The 16,383-nt window shown below is 54.7% G+C and overlaps 1 protein-coding gene across 1 annotated transcript in view; it reads right to left on the bottom strand.

Annotated features, from left to right (window-relative positions):
• Positions 1 to 16,383, bottom strand: part of AIF1L (allograft inflammatory factor 1 like) — an 803,784-nt gene that overhangs the window by 11,194 nt on the left and 776,207 nt on the right. The window contains exons 3-4 of the mRNA XM_050760409.1: positions 16,290 to 16,351; positions 913 to 979 (exon numbers count right to left, since the gene is read on the bottom strand). Coding sequence (XP_050616366.1) covers positions 913 to 979; positions 16,290 to 16,351 — 129 coding nt within the window. The remainder of the gene's footprint in view (positions 1 to 912; positions 980 to 16,289; positions 16,352 to 16,383) is intronic.

Here is a 16,383-nt window from a genome sequence, read left to right on the forward strand (position 1 = left end):
CTGTACATTAACAAGCGAACCATCTCCCTCCAAGTCGATTGGGGTGATGTTGGGGGGCTCGCCATGCTGCATGAGAAGTGCTTCACACAGGCCGACGTCCAACAAATGCCAGCTGTTATTAATATGATGAGCCCTAGACGCCCAGCCTAAGGACAACTGGAAGCGATTTGAGGAGCACTTGGCCAAGTTCTTTGCCTCGGAGCCGGGAGGATGCTCGCACTGCAAACACTTTGGAGGGGAATGCAACTTCCAGGATATTTTCCATGACAGCCCGGGGCTCCTGCGCCTAAGTGCCTCCCCTGGCCGGGAAGGTGGGTCTGCGCCGCCCCCTATGTGCCCGGCTCCTCTCCTTTCGAGGTGCTGGCTGGAAACCAACCGCCAGGGCCCCAAACAGAGGGACCTTTATGCTGCCCCTCTCCCCGCACCGGCTCCCAGGCCCTGCTTTCTTTTCATCCCGTGCTGCCGGGTTTCAATGGGCAGAAACTCTGCCCCCCTGCCCCACTGCTGTGACACAAACGTCCATTCTCCACAGGGGCTCCTGAGACACTCTGCTGGGGAGGGGGAGAGGCAAGGCTCGCTCACAAAGAGCTGATTGTGTGCGGGGCCCGGGAGTGATGGGGCCTGGGCAGCGGCGGACGGGAACCAGCCTGAGCCCCGTGGGCAGGGAGGGGCAGGGCCAAGACCGGGCTGCAGGCAAGGGGTGACGGGGCCCACACGGGCAGGGAGGCAGGTGGAGGGGCCTCCCCCCACCTCTCAGGGGGTCCCTGTCTCCAAGCCTGCCAGGAAGAAGGGCATTCTGGAGGAAACAGGGCCATAGGCTAGTCCTGTGGGGCTAAGGGGTCCTGTGTGCAAGGGCAAGGGGCCAGCCCACCTTCCCCAGGAACGAATGCAGGGCAGCCAGCCCCAGCTTACCTTTGAAGGCTGTGAGCTTTTCTGGAAGGTTCTCTTCATCACTGTACTTCTGGTCACAGAGAAACTCCTACAGAGGTGAGAGGACAGTGTTGAACAAGGGGTGGGGGACAGAAGTCACCCACATGTGAGCCTACTGTCCAGGTGCCTTCGCTCCTGTCGGGTAGCCAGGTGCAACCAGGCCCAGTTTGTCCCATGTTCACCCCGGCTTCCTGTCGTCCCTTGGAGGCAGATCTGCACCATCCGCCCTGTGGACAGGAAGTTTGCCCAGCAGCCTGGGGAGGCCCCACAGGGTTCGCTCCAGGCAACTAAGCCCTCCAGACAGCAGCTACATTACCAATGCTGGGACCCGTGCCCCTCTTCCAAGGACACCCCAGATTCAGATCCATGAAGCTGTGAGCTCCAAAGACAAGCCCCTGGTTCCCTCATTAACTTCTTAGGAATGTGATCCTGAGCTCATTCATTCCTCCCTGCACTTTTTTTTTTTTTTTTAAGAAGTCTTGCTCTTGCCCCCAGGCTGGAGTGCAATGGCGCGATCTCGGCTCACTGCAACCTCCACCTCCTGGGCTCAAGCGATTCTCCTGCCTCAGCCTCCCCAGTAGCTGGGACGACAGGCGCCTGCCACCATGCCCAGTATTTTTAGTAGAGACGGGGTTTCACCGTGTTGGCCAGGCTGGTCTCGAACTCCTGACCTCAGCTGATCCACCCGCCTCAGACTCCCAAAATGCTGGGATTACAGGCGTGAACAACCGCGCCCGGCCCTCCCTGCACTTCTATTGCCTTATCTACCAAATGAGAATCATGATCCTGACTGCTTCTTGAGTTTGTATAGAAATCCAGTGAGGCCAGGCCAGGTGGTTCATGCCTGTAATCCCAGCATTTTTGGAGGCCGAGGTGTGCCGATCACCTGAGGTCAGGAGCTTGAGACCAGCCTGGCCAACATAGTGAAACCCCGTCTCTACAAAAATACAAAAATTAGCTGGGTGTGGTGGTGGGTGCCTGTAATCCCAGCTGCTTGGGAGGCTGAGGCAGGAGAATAGCTTAAATCTGGGAGGTGGAGGTTGCAGCGAGCTGAGATCATGCCGCTGTACTCTAGCTTGGGTGACAGAGGGAGACTCCGTCTAAAAAAAAAAAAGAAAAAAGAAATCCAGTGAGTGTGTTTATTCATCATCTCTGCTCTAACGGGAAAATGACTGTACACTTACCTCTCACCTGTTTCCTTGCCTGTAAAATGGGGGTTTTGATCTCTGGCCTGCCTTCCCTTCAGATGCTTGGAGAGACTCAAATGAGTCCTTTCAGAACCAGATGGGCGGGGTAGGGAAGACTGGACACTAACACTGGCCTCCAGGGTGAAGCCCTTACCTATGTGATATCTTCACAGCTCCTAGGAGTCCCAAGAGGGAGCTGTTATGATTATTATTTTGAAACAGGGTCTTGCTCTGTCATCCAGGCTGGAATGCAGTGATAAGATCTCAGCTCACTGCAACCTCCGCCTCCCGAGCTCAAGTGATCCTCCCACCTCAGCCTCCTGAGTAGCTGGGACTACAGATGCCTGCCACTACGCCTGGCTTATTTTGTATTTTTTTTGCAGAGACAGAGTTTCACTATGTTGCCCAGCCTTGTCCCAAACTCCTGGACTCAAGTGATCTGCTGGCCTCGGCCTCCCAAAGTGCGGGGATTACAGGCGTGAGCCACCGCGCCTGGCCAATGGACATTCCCTTCTTCATCACTGAGCTGACCGGACATGGACATTGCTCCTCCATCCGTTCATTCATTCAACATTCTTGGGGGACACAGTGCATACTGCACTGTGCTAGACATCAAGGGAGCAGAGGAGACCATGGTGAATATGATAAGGTCCTTAACCTGAAATTACAGAAAGCTGGTGTTTAAAATGATGTGCAATGTCACCCACATTAATCACGTGATCTATTTCCTACTATATGATGGCCAAGTCTGTTCTTACATATCTCCTAGGACAGAGAACTCACCACCTTTCTAGTCTACTGTTGCAAACCCCTAAGAGGCTTCAAGGAGAATAGAGGATGACAAGAACTAACTGACTATAAAGCAATCTGGGTTTGGATCTCAGTCTCCCTTTTCACTAGCTATGAAATAGGCCCGGCCGGGCGCGGTGGCTCAAGCCTGTAATCCCAGCACTTTGGGAGGCCGAGACGGGCGGATCACGAGGTCAGGAGATCGAGACCATCCTGGCTAACACGGTGAAACCCCGTCTCTACTAAAAAATACAAAAAACTAGCCGGGCGAGGTGGCGGGCGCCTGTAGTCCCAGCTACTTGGGAGGCTGAGGCAGGAGAATGGCGTAAACCCGGGAGGCGGAGCTTGCAGTGAGCTGACATCCGGCCACTGCACTCCAGCCTGGACCACAAAGCGAGACTCCGTCTCAAAAAAAACAAACAAACAAACAAAAAAAAGAAATAGGCCCAATAGTACCCACTCCTTGGGCACTGGGCTCACAGGTCAGCTCTCAATGAGCAACAGATAAGATTATGAGTATGAAGCAGAATATGGCCTCTTCTATGGCTCAAATTTCTCCACATTAACTTGGTACCCCTTGACCACAGGAGAAACATACCTGAAAACAGGGCTTCCCTCACTGGGTTGGGAGAGGGGTCTGGCTGTTCTCTAGCTTTTGGTAAAACATTGGCTGTGGCAGACACTATCTCCCTAAATCCTCACAGCCACTATTATTCCCATTTTACAAGTTAAAACATCAGGACCAGAGAGGTTAAATACCACGTCTAAAGTCCACAGACAGGCCGTGCGCGGTGACTCACACCTGTAATCCCAACACTTTGGGAGGCCGAGGTGGGCGAATCACTTGAGGTCAGGAGTTTGAGACCAGCCTGGCCAACACGGTGAGACCCTATCTCTACTAAAAGTACAAAAATTACTGGGCGTGGTGGTGCACGCCTGTAATCCCAGCTACTTGGGAGGCTGAGGCAAGAGAATCACTTGAACCTGGGAAGTGTAGGTTGCAGAGAGCCAAGATTGTGCCACTGCACTCCAGCCTGGGCCAGACTCCATCTCAAAAGAAAAAAAAAAAAAAGCCGGGCGCAGTGGCTCAAGCCTGTAATCCCAGCACTTTGGGAGGCCGAGGCGGGCGGATCACGAGGTCAGGAGATCGAGACCATCCTGGCTAACACAGTGAAACCCTGTCTCTACTAAAAAAAAATGCAAAAAAAAATTAGCCGGGCACAGTGGCAGGCACCTGTAGTCCCAGCTACTTGGGAGGCTGAGGTAGGAGAATGGCATGAACCTGGGAGGCGGAGCTTGCAGTGAGCTGAGATCGTGCCGCTGCACTCCAGCCTGGGCGACTGAGCGAGACTCCGTCTCAAAAAAAAAAAAAAAAAAAATGGTTCATGGACAGCTAGGGAAGGCTGGTTTCAAACCTGGGTCTACCTGACTCCAGGACCTGTGTCCTCCTGCACCTGGGCAGAGGGCAGTCCCAGGGCCTATGGGGTCTTGCTGGCTTGGCCACAACCTCACTCCAGGTCTCACTGCCATGCACTGGCTGCAGCCCTGCCTCCACTTAGCTGATGCTGGATCCTTCTTGAGGCCGCCCTCCTCCTAGCTGGCTCTGTCAAGGACTTCCTTTCCTCTTGGCTCCCTCTCACAGCTCTTCGGCACTGCTCCCTCACCCCATCCTCTGCCCAAAAGGAGGACAATTAACTTTTGTCTGTGACCGTGAGCACACCAGGCACCTCCCAGGGTCCCAGATCCCATATCTGTCCAGTGGAGGGACATATGAGATCAGTGATTCCCAGGCTTTGGGGTCACGCAGACAAGAAATATTTTTAAAGGAGGGGCGCACTAATATAGGAGTGCCAAGTTTCTATTTTGCCAAGTAAAGACTTTTTACACAATGACCATTGACTGTTGCCGTGAGTTCAGAAAAGAACATTTCATAAAAGTAGGAAGTTCTCCATTTCTGAATGTTTTTTTTTTTTTTTTTTTTTTTTTTTTTTTTTTTTTTTTTTTTTTTTTGAGAATGTGTCTCCCAGGCTGGATTTGGCGTGATCTAGGTCACTGCAAGCTGGGACTACAGGCGCCCGCCACCACAGTGACCGATCTCCTGACCTCATTCCCTTCCCCCTGAATTCCAACTCACCACAGTGAACTTTACCAAGAACTAGAGAAACTTCCTGGCCAGGCACAAGAGCACCAACATCTGGGAACCTCTGGGGAGAGATTTGGAGGGCCTGTCCCAGTTCCTGGGCTCTGGTTGACCAGAAATCCTGCCCCAGCCTGGAGATCCAGTTTTACTTGGGCCCCTCTGTAGGTGGATGGGTTCAAGTCAAGGACACGGTCCCTGGCCTTAGAGACAAACTGCACACAGTCAGACACAGACCAACCAGGCAGGGATGAAGAGCAAGGCCACATACACAGCATGAATGGGAAGACTGCCCTGGGCTGCACCCTGCACTAGCTGTGCCTCCTTCCTGGAGCCCACAGATCTGCGTGGTTCTCTCCCTCACCTCCTTCAAGCTTTTGCTCAATGTCACCTTCTCTTTTTTTTTGTTTTGTTTTTGTTTTTTCAGATGGAGTCTCACTCTGTCGCCAGGCTGGAGTGCAGTGGTGCGATCTCGGCTCACTGCAACTTCCGCCTCCCAAGTTCAAGCAATTCTCCTGCCTCAGCCTCCTGAGTACGTGTGCACTGACACATCCAGGTAATTTTTTTTTTTTTTTTTTTTTTTTTGAGACAGAGTCTCGCTCTGTCTCCGAGACTGGAGTGCAGTGGCCAGATCTCAGCTCACTGCAAGCTCCGCCTCCCGGGGTTCCCGCCATTCTCCTGCCTCAGCCTCAAGAGTAGCTGGGACTACAGGCGCCCGCCACCATTAGCCAGGATGGTCTTGATCTCCTGACCTCGTGATCCGCCCATCTTGGCCTCCCAAAGTGCTGGGATTACAGGCTTGAGCCACCGCGCCCGGCCGGTAATTTTTGTTTTAATAGAGATGTGGTTTCACCATATTGGGCAGACCAGTCTCAAATTCCTGACCTCAGGTGATCTGACTGCCTCAGCCTCCCAAAGTCCTGGGGTCACAGGTGTGAGCCACCACACCCAGCCTCAATGTCACCTTCTCAATGCGGCCAACCCTATTCATTATTTTTTGTTAGCATGATCACGGTTCACTGCAGCCTCGATTTGCCTGGGCTCAAACGATCCTCCCACCTCAGCCCTCCAGAGTAGCTGGGACTACAGGTGTACGCCACCACACCTGGCTAATTTTTGTATTTTTTGTAGAGATGGGGTCTCCCTCTGTTGCCCAGGCTGGTCTTAAACTTCTGGGCTCAAGCGATCTGCCTGCCTCGGCCTCCCAAAGTGCTGGGATTATAGGCGTAAGCCACCATGTCCAGCCCTGTCCACCCTGTTTTATACTGCTCCCTGCCCACTGTAGCTGCCCCAACTTCCAGTCCACCTTATCCTGCTCCATGGGATGGGCCACCTCCAAACATGATTTTCACTGCCACTGCTCACTGAGGTTACTACAACCTCTCTGCCTCCCCTGCTAGAATGTAGGTTCCGCATAGCAGATGCTCAATAAACCTGTGCAGGATGAGTGAAGGAGTTGAAACTCAAATTAACTAACTTGCCCAAAACAGCAGAGCCAGCAAGTGGCTGTGCTGGGAATGAAATCCTCTGTAGTTGGGGCTCCCTCCCTGCACAGTACTGAGGAAGAAGTGGGTATCAGGAGGCAGCTGGGAGGAGGCAGGGCCCCAGCCACAGGTTTAGCGTCAAAGTGCCCAGCATATAAGCAGACACTCAATAAACATCTGTTGAGGAGCCCGAGGAGGGAGGATCACTTGAGGCCAAAAGTTCGAAGTCAGCCTGGGCAACATAGGGAGATCCCATCTCTACAAAAAATAAAAAATTAGCTGGGCGTGGTGGCGCATGCCTGTAGTCCCAGTTACTTGGGAGGCTGAGGCTGGAGGATCACTTGAACCCAGGAGGTGAAGGCTGCAATGAGCTTTGATTGCACTGCTGCACTCCAGCCAGACTCTGTCTCTAAAACAAAACAAACAAAAACAACACCACCAAAAAACATCTATTGAATGAATGGAAAGGCCTGCCATTCAGTCCAGAGTTACTTTCTCCATCCTTACCCCTGCAACAATCAGGCAGCTTTGCAAAAGTGTGTGCCCATGTGTCACAGCCTGGAGGGGCTTTGGGTTTGGACTCCTATTTTTCCTTAGAGCCAGAAATGACAAACGCAGCATGGCATGGTGGTTCACACCTGTAATCCCAGCACTTTGGGAGGCACAGGCGGGCAGATCATCCGAGGTCAGGAGTTCGAGACCAGCCTAGCCAACATGGAGAAGCCCCGTCTCTACTAAAAACCACACCTGTAATCCCAGCTGTACTTGGGAGGCTGAGGCAGGAGAACTGTTTGAACCCGGAAGGTGCAGGTTGCAGTGAGCTGAGATCACGCCACTGCACTACAGCCTGAGCCACACAGTGAGACTTCGTCTCAAAAAACAAAACAAAACAAAAACAGAAAATGACAAATGCTTGGGCCACAAGTGACCAGGGTGGGAGAAGCAGCTGAGCTGCTCATGCGTGGGCAGCCCTCACTGGCCCTGGGATTAGGGCAGCTGTGCTGACCATGCCTGGGCAGGGGGTGGGGGAGCCCGGCGGGCAGTGGCAGGAACAGGACTCCACCAGCCAGGCTGCCATGCCCGCTCCACCTCTGAGCTTTGGATTCTTGGTTCCTGCTCATGTACCACCCACAGCTCCCTCCCTGCGGGCATCCTCCCCCAGTCCCTGCCCAATGCACAGATACCCTGTCTTTCCAGGACCCCTGGCTGCCCTGACCCTGGGTCCATAGGCAGAGGAGACAGATAGAAGCCACCCCAGGTGTTTGGAAGAAAAGCAAAATAAAGAAAAAAAAAAGGGCAAACCGGAGCCAGAATGCCTGAGTTGAATCCACTTCGTGGCTGCGTTAATTTTTTTTTTTTTTTTTTCGAGACAGAGTCTTGCTCTGTTGCCCAGGCTGGAGTGCAGCGGCACAATCACAGCTCACTGCAACCTCCACCTCCTGGGCCCAAGCAGTCCGCCCACCTCAGCATCCCAAAGTGCTGGGATTACAGGCATGAGCCACAGCACCCGGCCAGCAAATACTAAATAAATGTTAGCTATTTGTTATTTTTTTCTAACACTTATGCCCATACAATTAGCTTATCACCGCCATAGACCCTCATAGACTATTTAACAGATTAGGAAGGAGACCCCCTCCCCGGGGAGTAGGCCAGTTATGATTTCTCTCTCCTCTCTCCAGGTATCCCCATTTGACAGATGGGACAACTGAGGCTCAGAGAGGTTGCTCAACTTGCTCAGGATTGCCAAGTTTTAGCAATTCAAGGTCTATGCCTACCCCAAACAAGAAGGTAGCCTGGTTGCAGGTTTCTGGGCAAAGAAAGTCAATACTGGGGGTTACCTTTCCTCTTCCGCTACCGCTACCGTAGGAGGTTATTCCGGAGGCCAGGGAACCACTCTATAGCCCTCCAGGGAGAAGGGGGCGGGGGAGTAGGCGGTTTATTCTATCCCCTATCCTCCTCACACAATCTAACCCACTGTCCCCAAAGACAAGTTTTCCCGGCTGCAGAAAGTGCCGGGGTGGGAGAGCCGGTGTGAGAGGCGCAGGGGGCCTCTGGGCCCTGAAAGTGGCTATTGACATGCAGAGGGGCAGGCCTGGAGGCCACAGTGGCCTTATCAGCCCCTAGCAAAGGGCCAGGAAATGCAAGCAGGCAGGTGCTGGGATTGACACACAGGCAGCTGAGCCCACTTCTCAGTCCCCGGGGACCAGAGCGTCCAAAGGGTGGGACCTGGGAGGTGGCAGAGCTGTTAAAATACCCACCCAGCCACAGGACCAGAAGGGACTCCTCACAGCATTCAGCTCGCCTTCCTTGTTCAATAGCTGGGGAAACCGAGGTGCCGGAAGGGACAGGCCCTGCCGGAGGTCATGACAGTTGAAAGCATCACATCATCTCTCTGAGCACAGGGTGTGCAGGCTCAGTGGACACAGTGGACAGCTTGCCAGGGTTGCAATTCCAGCTCTAGCACTTACTAGCTCTGTGGCTCTGGGCAGGGCAACTTGCTTTGCCACTCTAGGCCTCAGTCTCTTCATCTATAAAGTGGGTTTATCTATCAAATGGGATCATAATGATACGTAGAACCTCCTCGCTGAGTTGCTGTAAGGAATTTTGTGTGTTTGTTTGAGTCAGGGTCTTGCTCCGTTTCCAAGCCTAAAGTGCAGCGGCACGATCTGCAGGGTCACTGCAGCCTCGACCTCACAGACTCAAGCTATCCTCCTGCCTTCGCGCCTGGCCTGCGGTAAGGATTAAATGAGCTAATTGCACAGAAGGAGCCTGGCTCCTAGTGCACTTGCTGAGTGTTCAAAATTATTATTATGTCTTAGGATCATCCAAACTCAAGCCACATCGAGAGGCAGGTGTGTGAGGGGGGTAGGGCAGGGAAAACACCACCCACCGACCATTCTGTGAGCCTTTGTCATCCCCTGAAGTCCTCCCGGCAAGCCTTGGCCCACTGGCCATCCCTCAAGGCCAAGTTTTGCTATGTCTTCGCGCCCAGCTGACCTGGCAGTGATGGGCCATCCACCTGCCTGAATCCTCCCATCTCAGTCCCCAATGGCACCTGTTCACTGCCGCCTTTCCTGGTCACCTACAGCCTCTGATGCTCGCCAGAGTCCCCCAAGCCCATCCCTGCCCCTAGCAAGGCCCCCAAGTGCTATGCCCAGGAGGCGTGGTTTCCAAACCCATCTGAAGCTGGCAGCCCCTGCTGTGCCTGGCCTCAGAAGCCCTCCCGCCTGCCTGCTCCTCGCTGACTTAACTCTCTTTCTGGGCTGGTACCTCTAGCACCTTCTGGCGAACCCTTGCTCCTGGCCCTCCAGGTTTGTCTTTCTGTATCAGCCGCAGCAGAATTTTGGGGTGGGCGGATATCACCATCTTGGAGGCCATCCAAGGGGCTGGTGTCTCAGGCCTTGGACAAAAACTCCAAGGACAGGAAGCACCATGCCAGGGCGTGGGGCCTCTGACGCAGCACACAGGCTCTTAAAGGGCCAGGGCCAGGCCACAAGTGGTGCTGGCACCTGGCAAGTAGCAGGAGCCTGTAATGTGCACCCACAAGGACAGCAGGTTCACATTCCCCACTGCAGCCCTGGGCCTCATTCAGATGCCGCATCCTTGCCAACAGATGGGGCAGCTAAAGAAAAACACCCAAGCAGCTACACAATAAAGCACACCCTGCAGAAATTCCATCTCCAGCTTCCTGTGACACGGCCACACCAAGGTCATAACTGGTTGGACCCGCAGGGGACACTGAATCCTCAGAGGCTCACGTGGCCACTTATCACCATCTCCCTTATAATATATTAAGGGAGAGCAAGAGACATGTGTGCCCAGCAATGCCAGCTGGGCACATTCACCTGGGCAGGGACAGAGCGGCACTGCTGGGTATACAGGAATAAACACACACCTGTGTACTTGCCTGGGTCAGGTCTCAGAGAAGCCCCATTGCTGGGGGAGGGGCAGGGGATATATACACCCCCGGGCAGAGACACCCAGCCTGCCCTGCCCAGCTGCCTTCCCAATGCCGATGACATATGGCTTCTGAAAAAACCATCAGGGGCCAGGCGCAGTGGCTCATGCCTGCAATCCCAGCACTTTGGGAGGCCAAGGTGGGTGGATCACTTGAGGTCAGGAGTTCGAGACCAGCCTGGCCAACATGGTGAAACCCCGTCTCTACTAAAAATACAAAAACTAGCCGGGAGCGGTGGTGGGCACCTGTAATCCCAGCTACTTGGGAGGCTGAGGCAGGAGAATCGCTTGAACTCGGGTGGCCGAGGTTGCAGTGAGCCGAGATCATGCCACTGCACTCCAGCCTGGGCGACAGAGTGAGACTCCGACTCAAAACGAAAAACAAAACGAAACAAAAAACCATCAGGTATCTAAACGTGACAGGGAATGCTGAGTGCCTTTCATTCAACCCAGGAGTGCTAGACCATTGGGACACTAGCCAGAGATCCTTATTGACATAAGCAAGAGAGGCCTGTGTCCATAGCTAGGCTGCAGCCACCTGATGACAGGGGCCAGGGTGACTGGGTTTGAATCCCAGATCTGCCACTTCCTGGCTGGGTGACTTTGCAGGTGACTTCATCCAGCTGAGCCTCTGTTTCCTCATCTCCGGAATGGGAGTCATGGCTGGACACAGTGATGCATGCCTGTCATCTCAGCACTCTGGGAGGCCAAGGTGGGCAGATTGCTTAAGCTCAGGAGTTCAAGACCAGCCTGGGCAACATGGTGAAACCTTGTCTCCACACACACACACACACACACACACACACACACACACACACACACAATTAGCTTGGCATGTTGGTGCATGCCTGTAGTCCCAGCTACTCAGGAGGCTGAGGTGCAAGGATCACCTAAGCCCAGGAGGTCAAGACTGCAGTAAGCTGAGATCATGCCACTGCACTTCAGCCTGGGCAACCCAGTGAGACCCTGTCCCAAAACAAACAAACAAACAAAACAAAACATAGGCGTCATGATAATCCTCATCCCATGGGGCTGTCTGCAGATTCTCACTGTGCATCTACGTGCAGGGGTGCCCTGTTGCGGGGTCAGCAAGATGATGAATGTCAATCTGTGGGCACGGAGCACAGCCACAGCTCGTTACTGTGTTGAAGATCTCGCCTATTGGCCAGGTGCGGTGGCTCACGCCTGTAATCCCAGCACTTTCGGAGGCGGAGGAGGGCGGATCACAAGGTCAGGAGTTTGAGACCAGCCTGACCAATATGGTGAAACCTCGTCTCTACTAAAAATACAAAAATTAGCCGGGCATGGTGGTGCGCGCCTATAGTTCCAGCTACTTGGGAGGCTGAGGCAGGAGAATCACTTAAACTCGGGAGGTGGAGGTTGCAGTGAGCCGAGATCACACCATTGCACTCCAGCCTGGATGACAGAGCGAGACTCTATCTCAAAAAAACAAACAAACAAACAAACAAAAACCACCTCGCTTGCTAGTCAGCTCATATGGCAGCGCTCACTGTCCCCTGAGCGCCTCCTGCTAAGTCCCAGGGCACAGCCACCCTGAGGGGCAGCCCCCCCCCAGCCCCACTGCTTCTCTCTGTCCCTGTGGGAAGCTGGAGAAAATCTCTCCCATTGCCATATAAGGCCATGCCTGGCTGGCCTGGGGTCACCAACCATGCCATCAGGGCTTGGGGAATGCCAGCTATGTAGGGGGAGTAGGAGGTGCTGGCCAGTTCTGCCCACTCCGGTAGTGCTGCTATGTACACACGTGCGTGCACACACAAACACACAGCACATGGAGCTGGGGGCGGGCACCCAGCAGGAGGCCCAGCCAAGCTGAGCAATTGAGAAAATAGGCTGGGTTCAAGTCGAGGCTGTTTAAACCCAGGCAATTTACCCAGCCTCTCTTGAGTCTCGTTTTCTCGAAAATGGGAACCACAGTACTCCCTGGGTTAGAGTGGGCATTCGCAAGATAATGCCCCCAGTGCACCTGGTACAAGACGGGCACGTACCAAGTGTTCCGAAAACAACAGCAAAAACTAAAATGAAACCAAAAAGAGGCGTATTTTCATATGGCTTCCTCTACCAGGATCTCTAGGCCCATTAGAGTCTTCTATTTTCACTCTTGAATCCCTTATGATAACAATAGCTAAAGCAGGGTATGGGGGCACATGCCTGTAGTCCCAGCTACTTGGGAGGATGAGATGGGAGGATTGCTTGAGCAGGGGAGAGATGGAGGTTACAATGAGCCGAGATTGGGCCACCGCACCCCAGCCTGGACAACAGAATGAGACCCTGTCTCTGTTAACAACAACAGAAAGCTAAAGTTGGGCAGGGCGTGGTGACTCACGCCTGTAATCCTAGCACTTTGGGAGGCCGAGGCAGGCGAATCACCTGAGGTCAGGAGTTCGAGACCAGTCTGACCAACATGGTGAAACCCTGTCTCTACTAAAAATACAAAAATAAGCTGGGTGTGGCGGCAAGTGCCTGTAGTCCCAGCTACTCAGAAGGCTGAGGCAGGAGAATCACTTGAACCTGGGAGGCGGAAGTTGCAGTGAACCGAGATCATGCCACTGCACTCCAGCCTGAGTGACAGAGTGAGACCCTGAAAAAAAAAAAAAAAAAGGCTAAGGCCGAGCTACCCTGCCCCTCTGGAAGCTGGCCTACACCAAGGGAGGAGAAAGTCCCCAAAGGGAGCTAGGTATTGGCCCAGAGAAGCCCCTAGATCTGCCAGCCAAGCTGGGCTGTGCCCCAGGCAGCAGCCATGGCGGTGTCCAAGCTGCCTGGCACAGAAGTGGGGACTCTTTGGCAGTGAATCCTGGGCTTAGCCCAGGCCCCCAGAATCCACACTCCAGTGGGGCAGTGAAGCTGCACCCCCAGGGAAGGCAGTCCGAGCTGCCAGCACAATTCTGCCTAAAATCCACCTAGCTCGGGGTCTCTCCACCGCAGCCATGGCCATGGATGAACCAATTCAGACTCTCACACGGAGCGACTCCCGTACAGTATGCAAAGAGCTTCCATCCACTTCCATTGGCTAATGGTTGCAGGAACTCCAGAGAGAGCAGAGATCCCCGCTCCCATTTCAGGCTGGGGAAGATGAGGTTCTGCTGGGCTGGACGACCAGCATGAGCCACGGCAGCGTATCTTCCACTCCCTGCACCTTGAGGCCACGGACCAAGAAACTGTCCTGATAACTATCAGGTCCGCAGCCAGCTCTCCTGGGTGCTTTATATAGATTGCCTCACTGAAAAAAAAAATCACAACCATTATCTTTGTGGAGAAGGAGGCTCAGAGAGGTGAAGTGGCTTGCCCAGAGTCACAGATCGGTGCTTGCAGGTACCTCATGACTAAACTGGTGGGGCCACCCTGCTCCGCTGTGGCGAAGCGGCTCAAGCTTGCCGTGTGATCCTGGCACCTCCTTCCTACAGGGCCCCGGTTCCTGGGCCTCAGCAGCCCAACAGCGGCTGGGCTCACGTGCTGGGTCTCAGTACAGCATCTTGGCAGGGGAAGGACGCTGGGCTGTAAGCTTTGTCACTGGCTTCTGTGTGGCCCTGGGTCAGCGGCTTGCCCTCTCTGGGCACTGTCCTGAGATGGTTAGACCACAGCTCCTTCCTGCTCACTTTCCCTGGTCCCAGTGCTGCCCACATCAGCCCCTGGTAACTGTAAGTCCCTCCTCTTTCTAAGCCAAGCCAGTCGGCTTCCCAAAACAACCCTGGAGCCGCCCCCCACCCTTTACTCACCTCCCCAAGGGCGAGGTTGGCCCTGCCCTCTCAGCAATTCTGACTTGTCCAACCACGGTCACCTCACCCCCATCTCCAGCTGTCTGTGGCTCCGGATCCTGCCGGCTGTGGGTGGATCCAGCCAGCTCAGAACCCGCCTGGCCGGGTGACCCAGGGGGCTATATGAGGTCAGGGTCTCAGGCTTCTGTCCAGAGGGCTAGAGCAGCCAAGCCCCAGGCTGGGCTGTCACACAGTGAACTGGGAAGGAGCCCAGCAGGGACCCTAGACCCCTAAGCACCCCAGTCAGATGTCCAGGCAACCTTCCAGCTGTGCTCAAGATGCCCCCAGGAAGCAGGGTGAGGGTGGCGGTAAGGAGGCCGGAGCTTACCTGGAGGGGGACCCTGAGGTCGCCAGAGCCCGGTAGCTGGGGACTGAATGGGAGTCCTGTAGCCAGTGGATGGAAAACAGACAGGCTGCCTACATCCAAGCAGTCTAAGAAAACCAAGGGGGAATCAAGGCTGCACACTGCTGGCAAGAGGCAATACCATAACTGGGCCCCAGGCTCGGACCCACCTCCCACAGCCTTCGCGGGCTCTGCTCACCTCACCAGCTGCCCACTTCCAGACTCTCAGCTGGGCTTAGACCCTGGGTGTCCAGGGGACCAGAGGAGCCCGTGGGGGGAATGCTGAGCCTTGTTTCAGCAGGCATGCCTCTGCCACCAGTTAAGAAGGAAACTGGGGGGCCGGGCGCGGTGGCTCAAGCCTGTAATCCCAGCACTTTGGGAGGCCGAGACGAGCGGATCATGAGGTCAGGAGATCGAGACCATCCTGGCTAACACAGTGAAACCCCGTCTCTACTAAAAATACAAAAACTTAGCCGGGCGAGGTGGCAGGCGCCTGTAGTCCCAGCTACTCGGGAGGCTGAGGCAGGAGAATGGCATAAACCCGGGAGGCGGAGCTTGCAGTGAGCTGAGATCTGGCCACTGCACTCCAGCCTGGGTGACAGAGCAAGACTCCGTCTCAAAAAAAAAAAAAAAAAAGAGGAAACTGGGAGACGTCTACCTCAGGAAATAATGCCAGTTCTGTGAGTGCTTCCTGAATGCTGGGTGCTGGGCCACGCAGGCCATATGCCTTCCCTCTCTGAGCCCGCACAATGCCCTGCTTGGAGATGAGAGGCCCTCTGCTGAGGACCACAGAGCTGGCACACTGTGGAGGCCAGATCTGAGCCCAGGTCTTGCAGAACTTTAAAGCCACTGGCTGTGCTGCCTTTGAGCTTTGGCCAACCTAGACAGGTCCTGATATCGTTTCTTATCTTCTAGAATCTACGCAAATTTATGGAGCTGGGTGCCTGGCAACAGTAGGCAGGATTTCTTCCGAGAAATCCACCAGGACCAGCAAGAAAAGCATGGAGTCCCTTAAGGCAACCTTTCCTGAAAGTTGGAGTGAAGAGGAGTGGTGTGTTTGGAGGAGCCGCGAGGCGGGAGACCACGGGGAACTGCCAGGATCTCTAGGCCCATCAGAGTCTTCTATTTGTACTTTTGAATCCCTTATAACAACAATAGCTAAGGCCAGGCGTGGGGGCACATGCCTGTAGTCCGAGCTACTCGGGAGGATGAGGAGAGAGAACCGTTTGAATCCCAAAGGTGGAGGCTGCAATGAGCTGAGATTGAGCCACTACACTCCAGCCTGGGCGACAGACCAGCAAATGACCCGGAGCCTGTGTTCTGAGCTAGAGAGATCACTGGCCTGGGGCGCTTCTCGCGCCAAATCCTTGGGCTGCTCCCAAGCGGGCTTGCGGGGAGCCACGAGCCGGCTGGCATCCGAGCTCCCGACCCGGCCTCACCTCCCCAGTCCCCAGTTGCAAGAGTAACAACTTGCAACCTGAGACGCCGGGACCGGAGGCGGGAGGCGGAGGCGGATCTACCTGGAGTTGGAGGCGAAGGGGCTGGGGGCGGAGGAAGGCACCTGAGGGAAGCCCGGGGGAAGAAGAGGAAGAGGGTGGATGTGGAGGACGGCATGGCCTCGCGGACGAAGGCGGCACCCGCGCAGCGCGCGGCTCGAGACTCGCGTGCTACTCTGGGCGCGGGGCTTACCCGGTTGATCTCGGCCAGCCTCCTCTCCTGCCGGGCTTTGAGCAAGCCGAACGCCTTCCCTCCTGGAGGAGACAAAGAGGCCGCCTTGGAAGCA

The sequence above is a fragment of the Macaca thibetana genome, chromosome 15 (genome assembly GCF_024542745.1).
Source record: "Macaca thibetana thibetana isolate TM-01 chromosome 15, ASM2454274v1, whole genome shotgun sequence".
Taxonomy (NCBI): Eukaryota; Metazoa; Chordata; class Mammalia; order Primates; family Cercopithecidae; genus Macaca; species Macaca thibetana.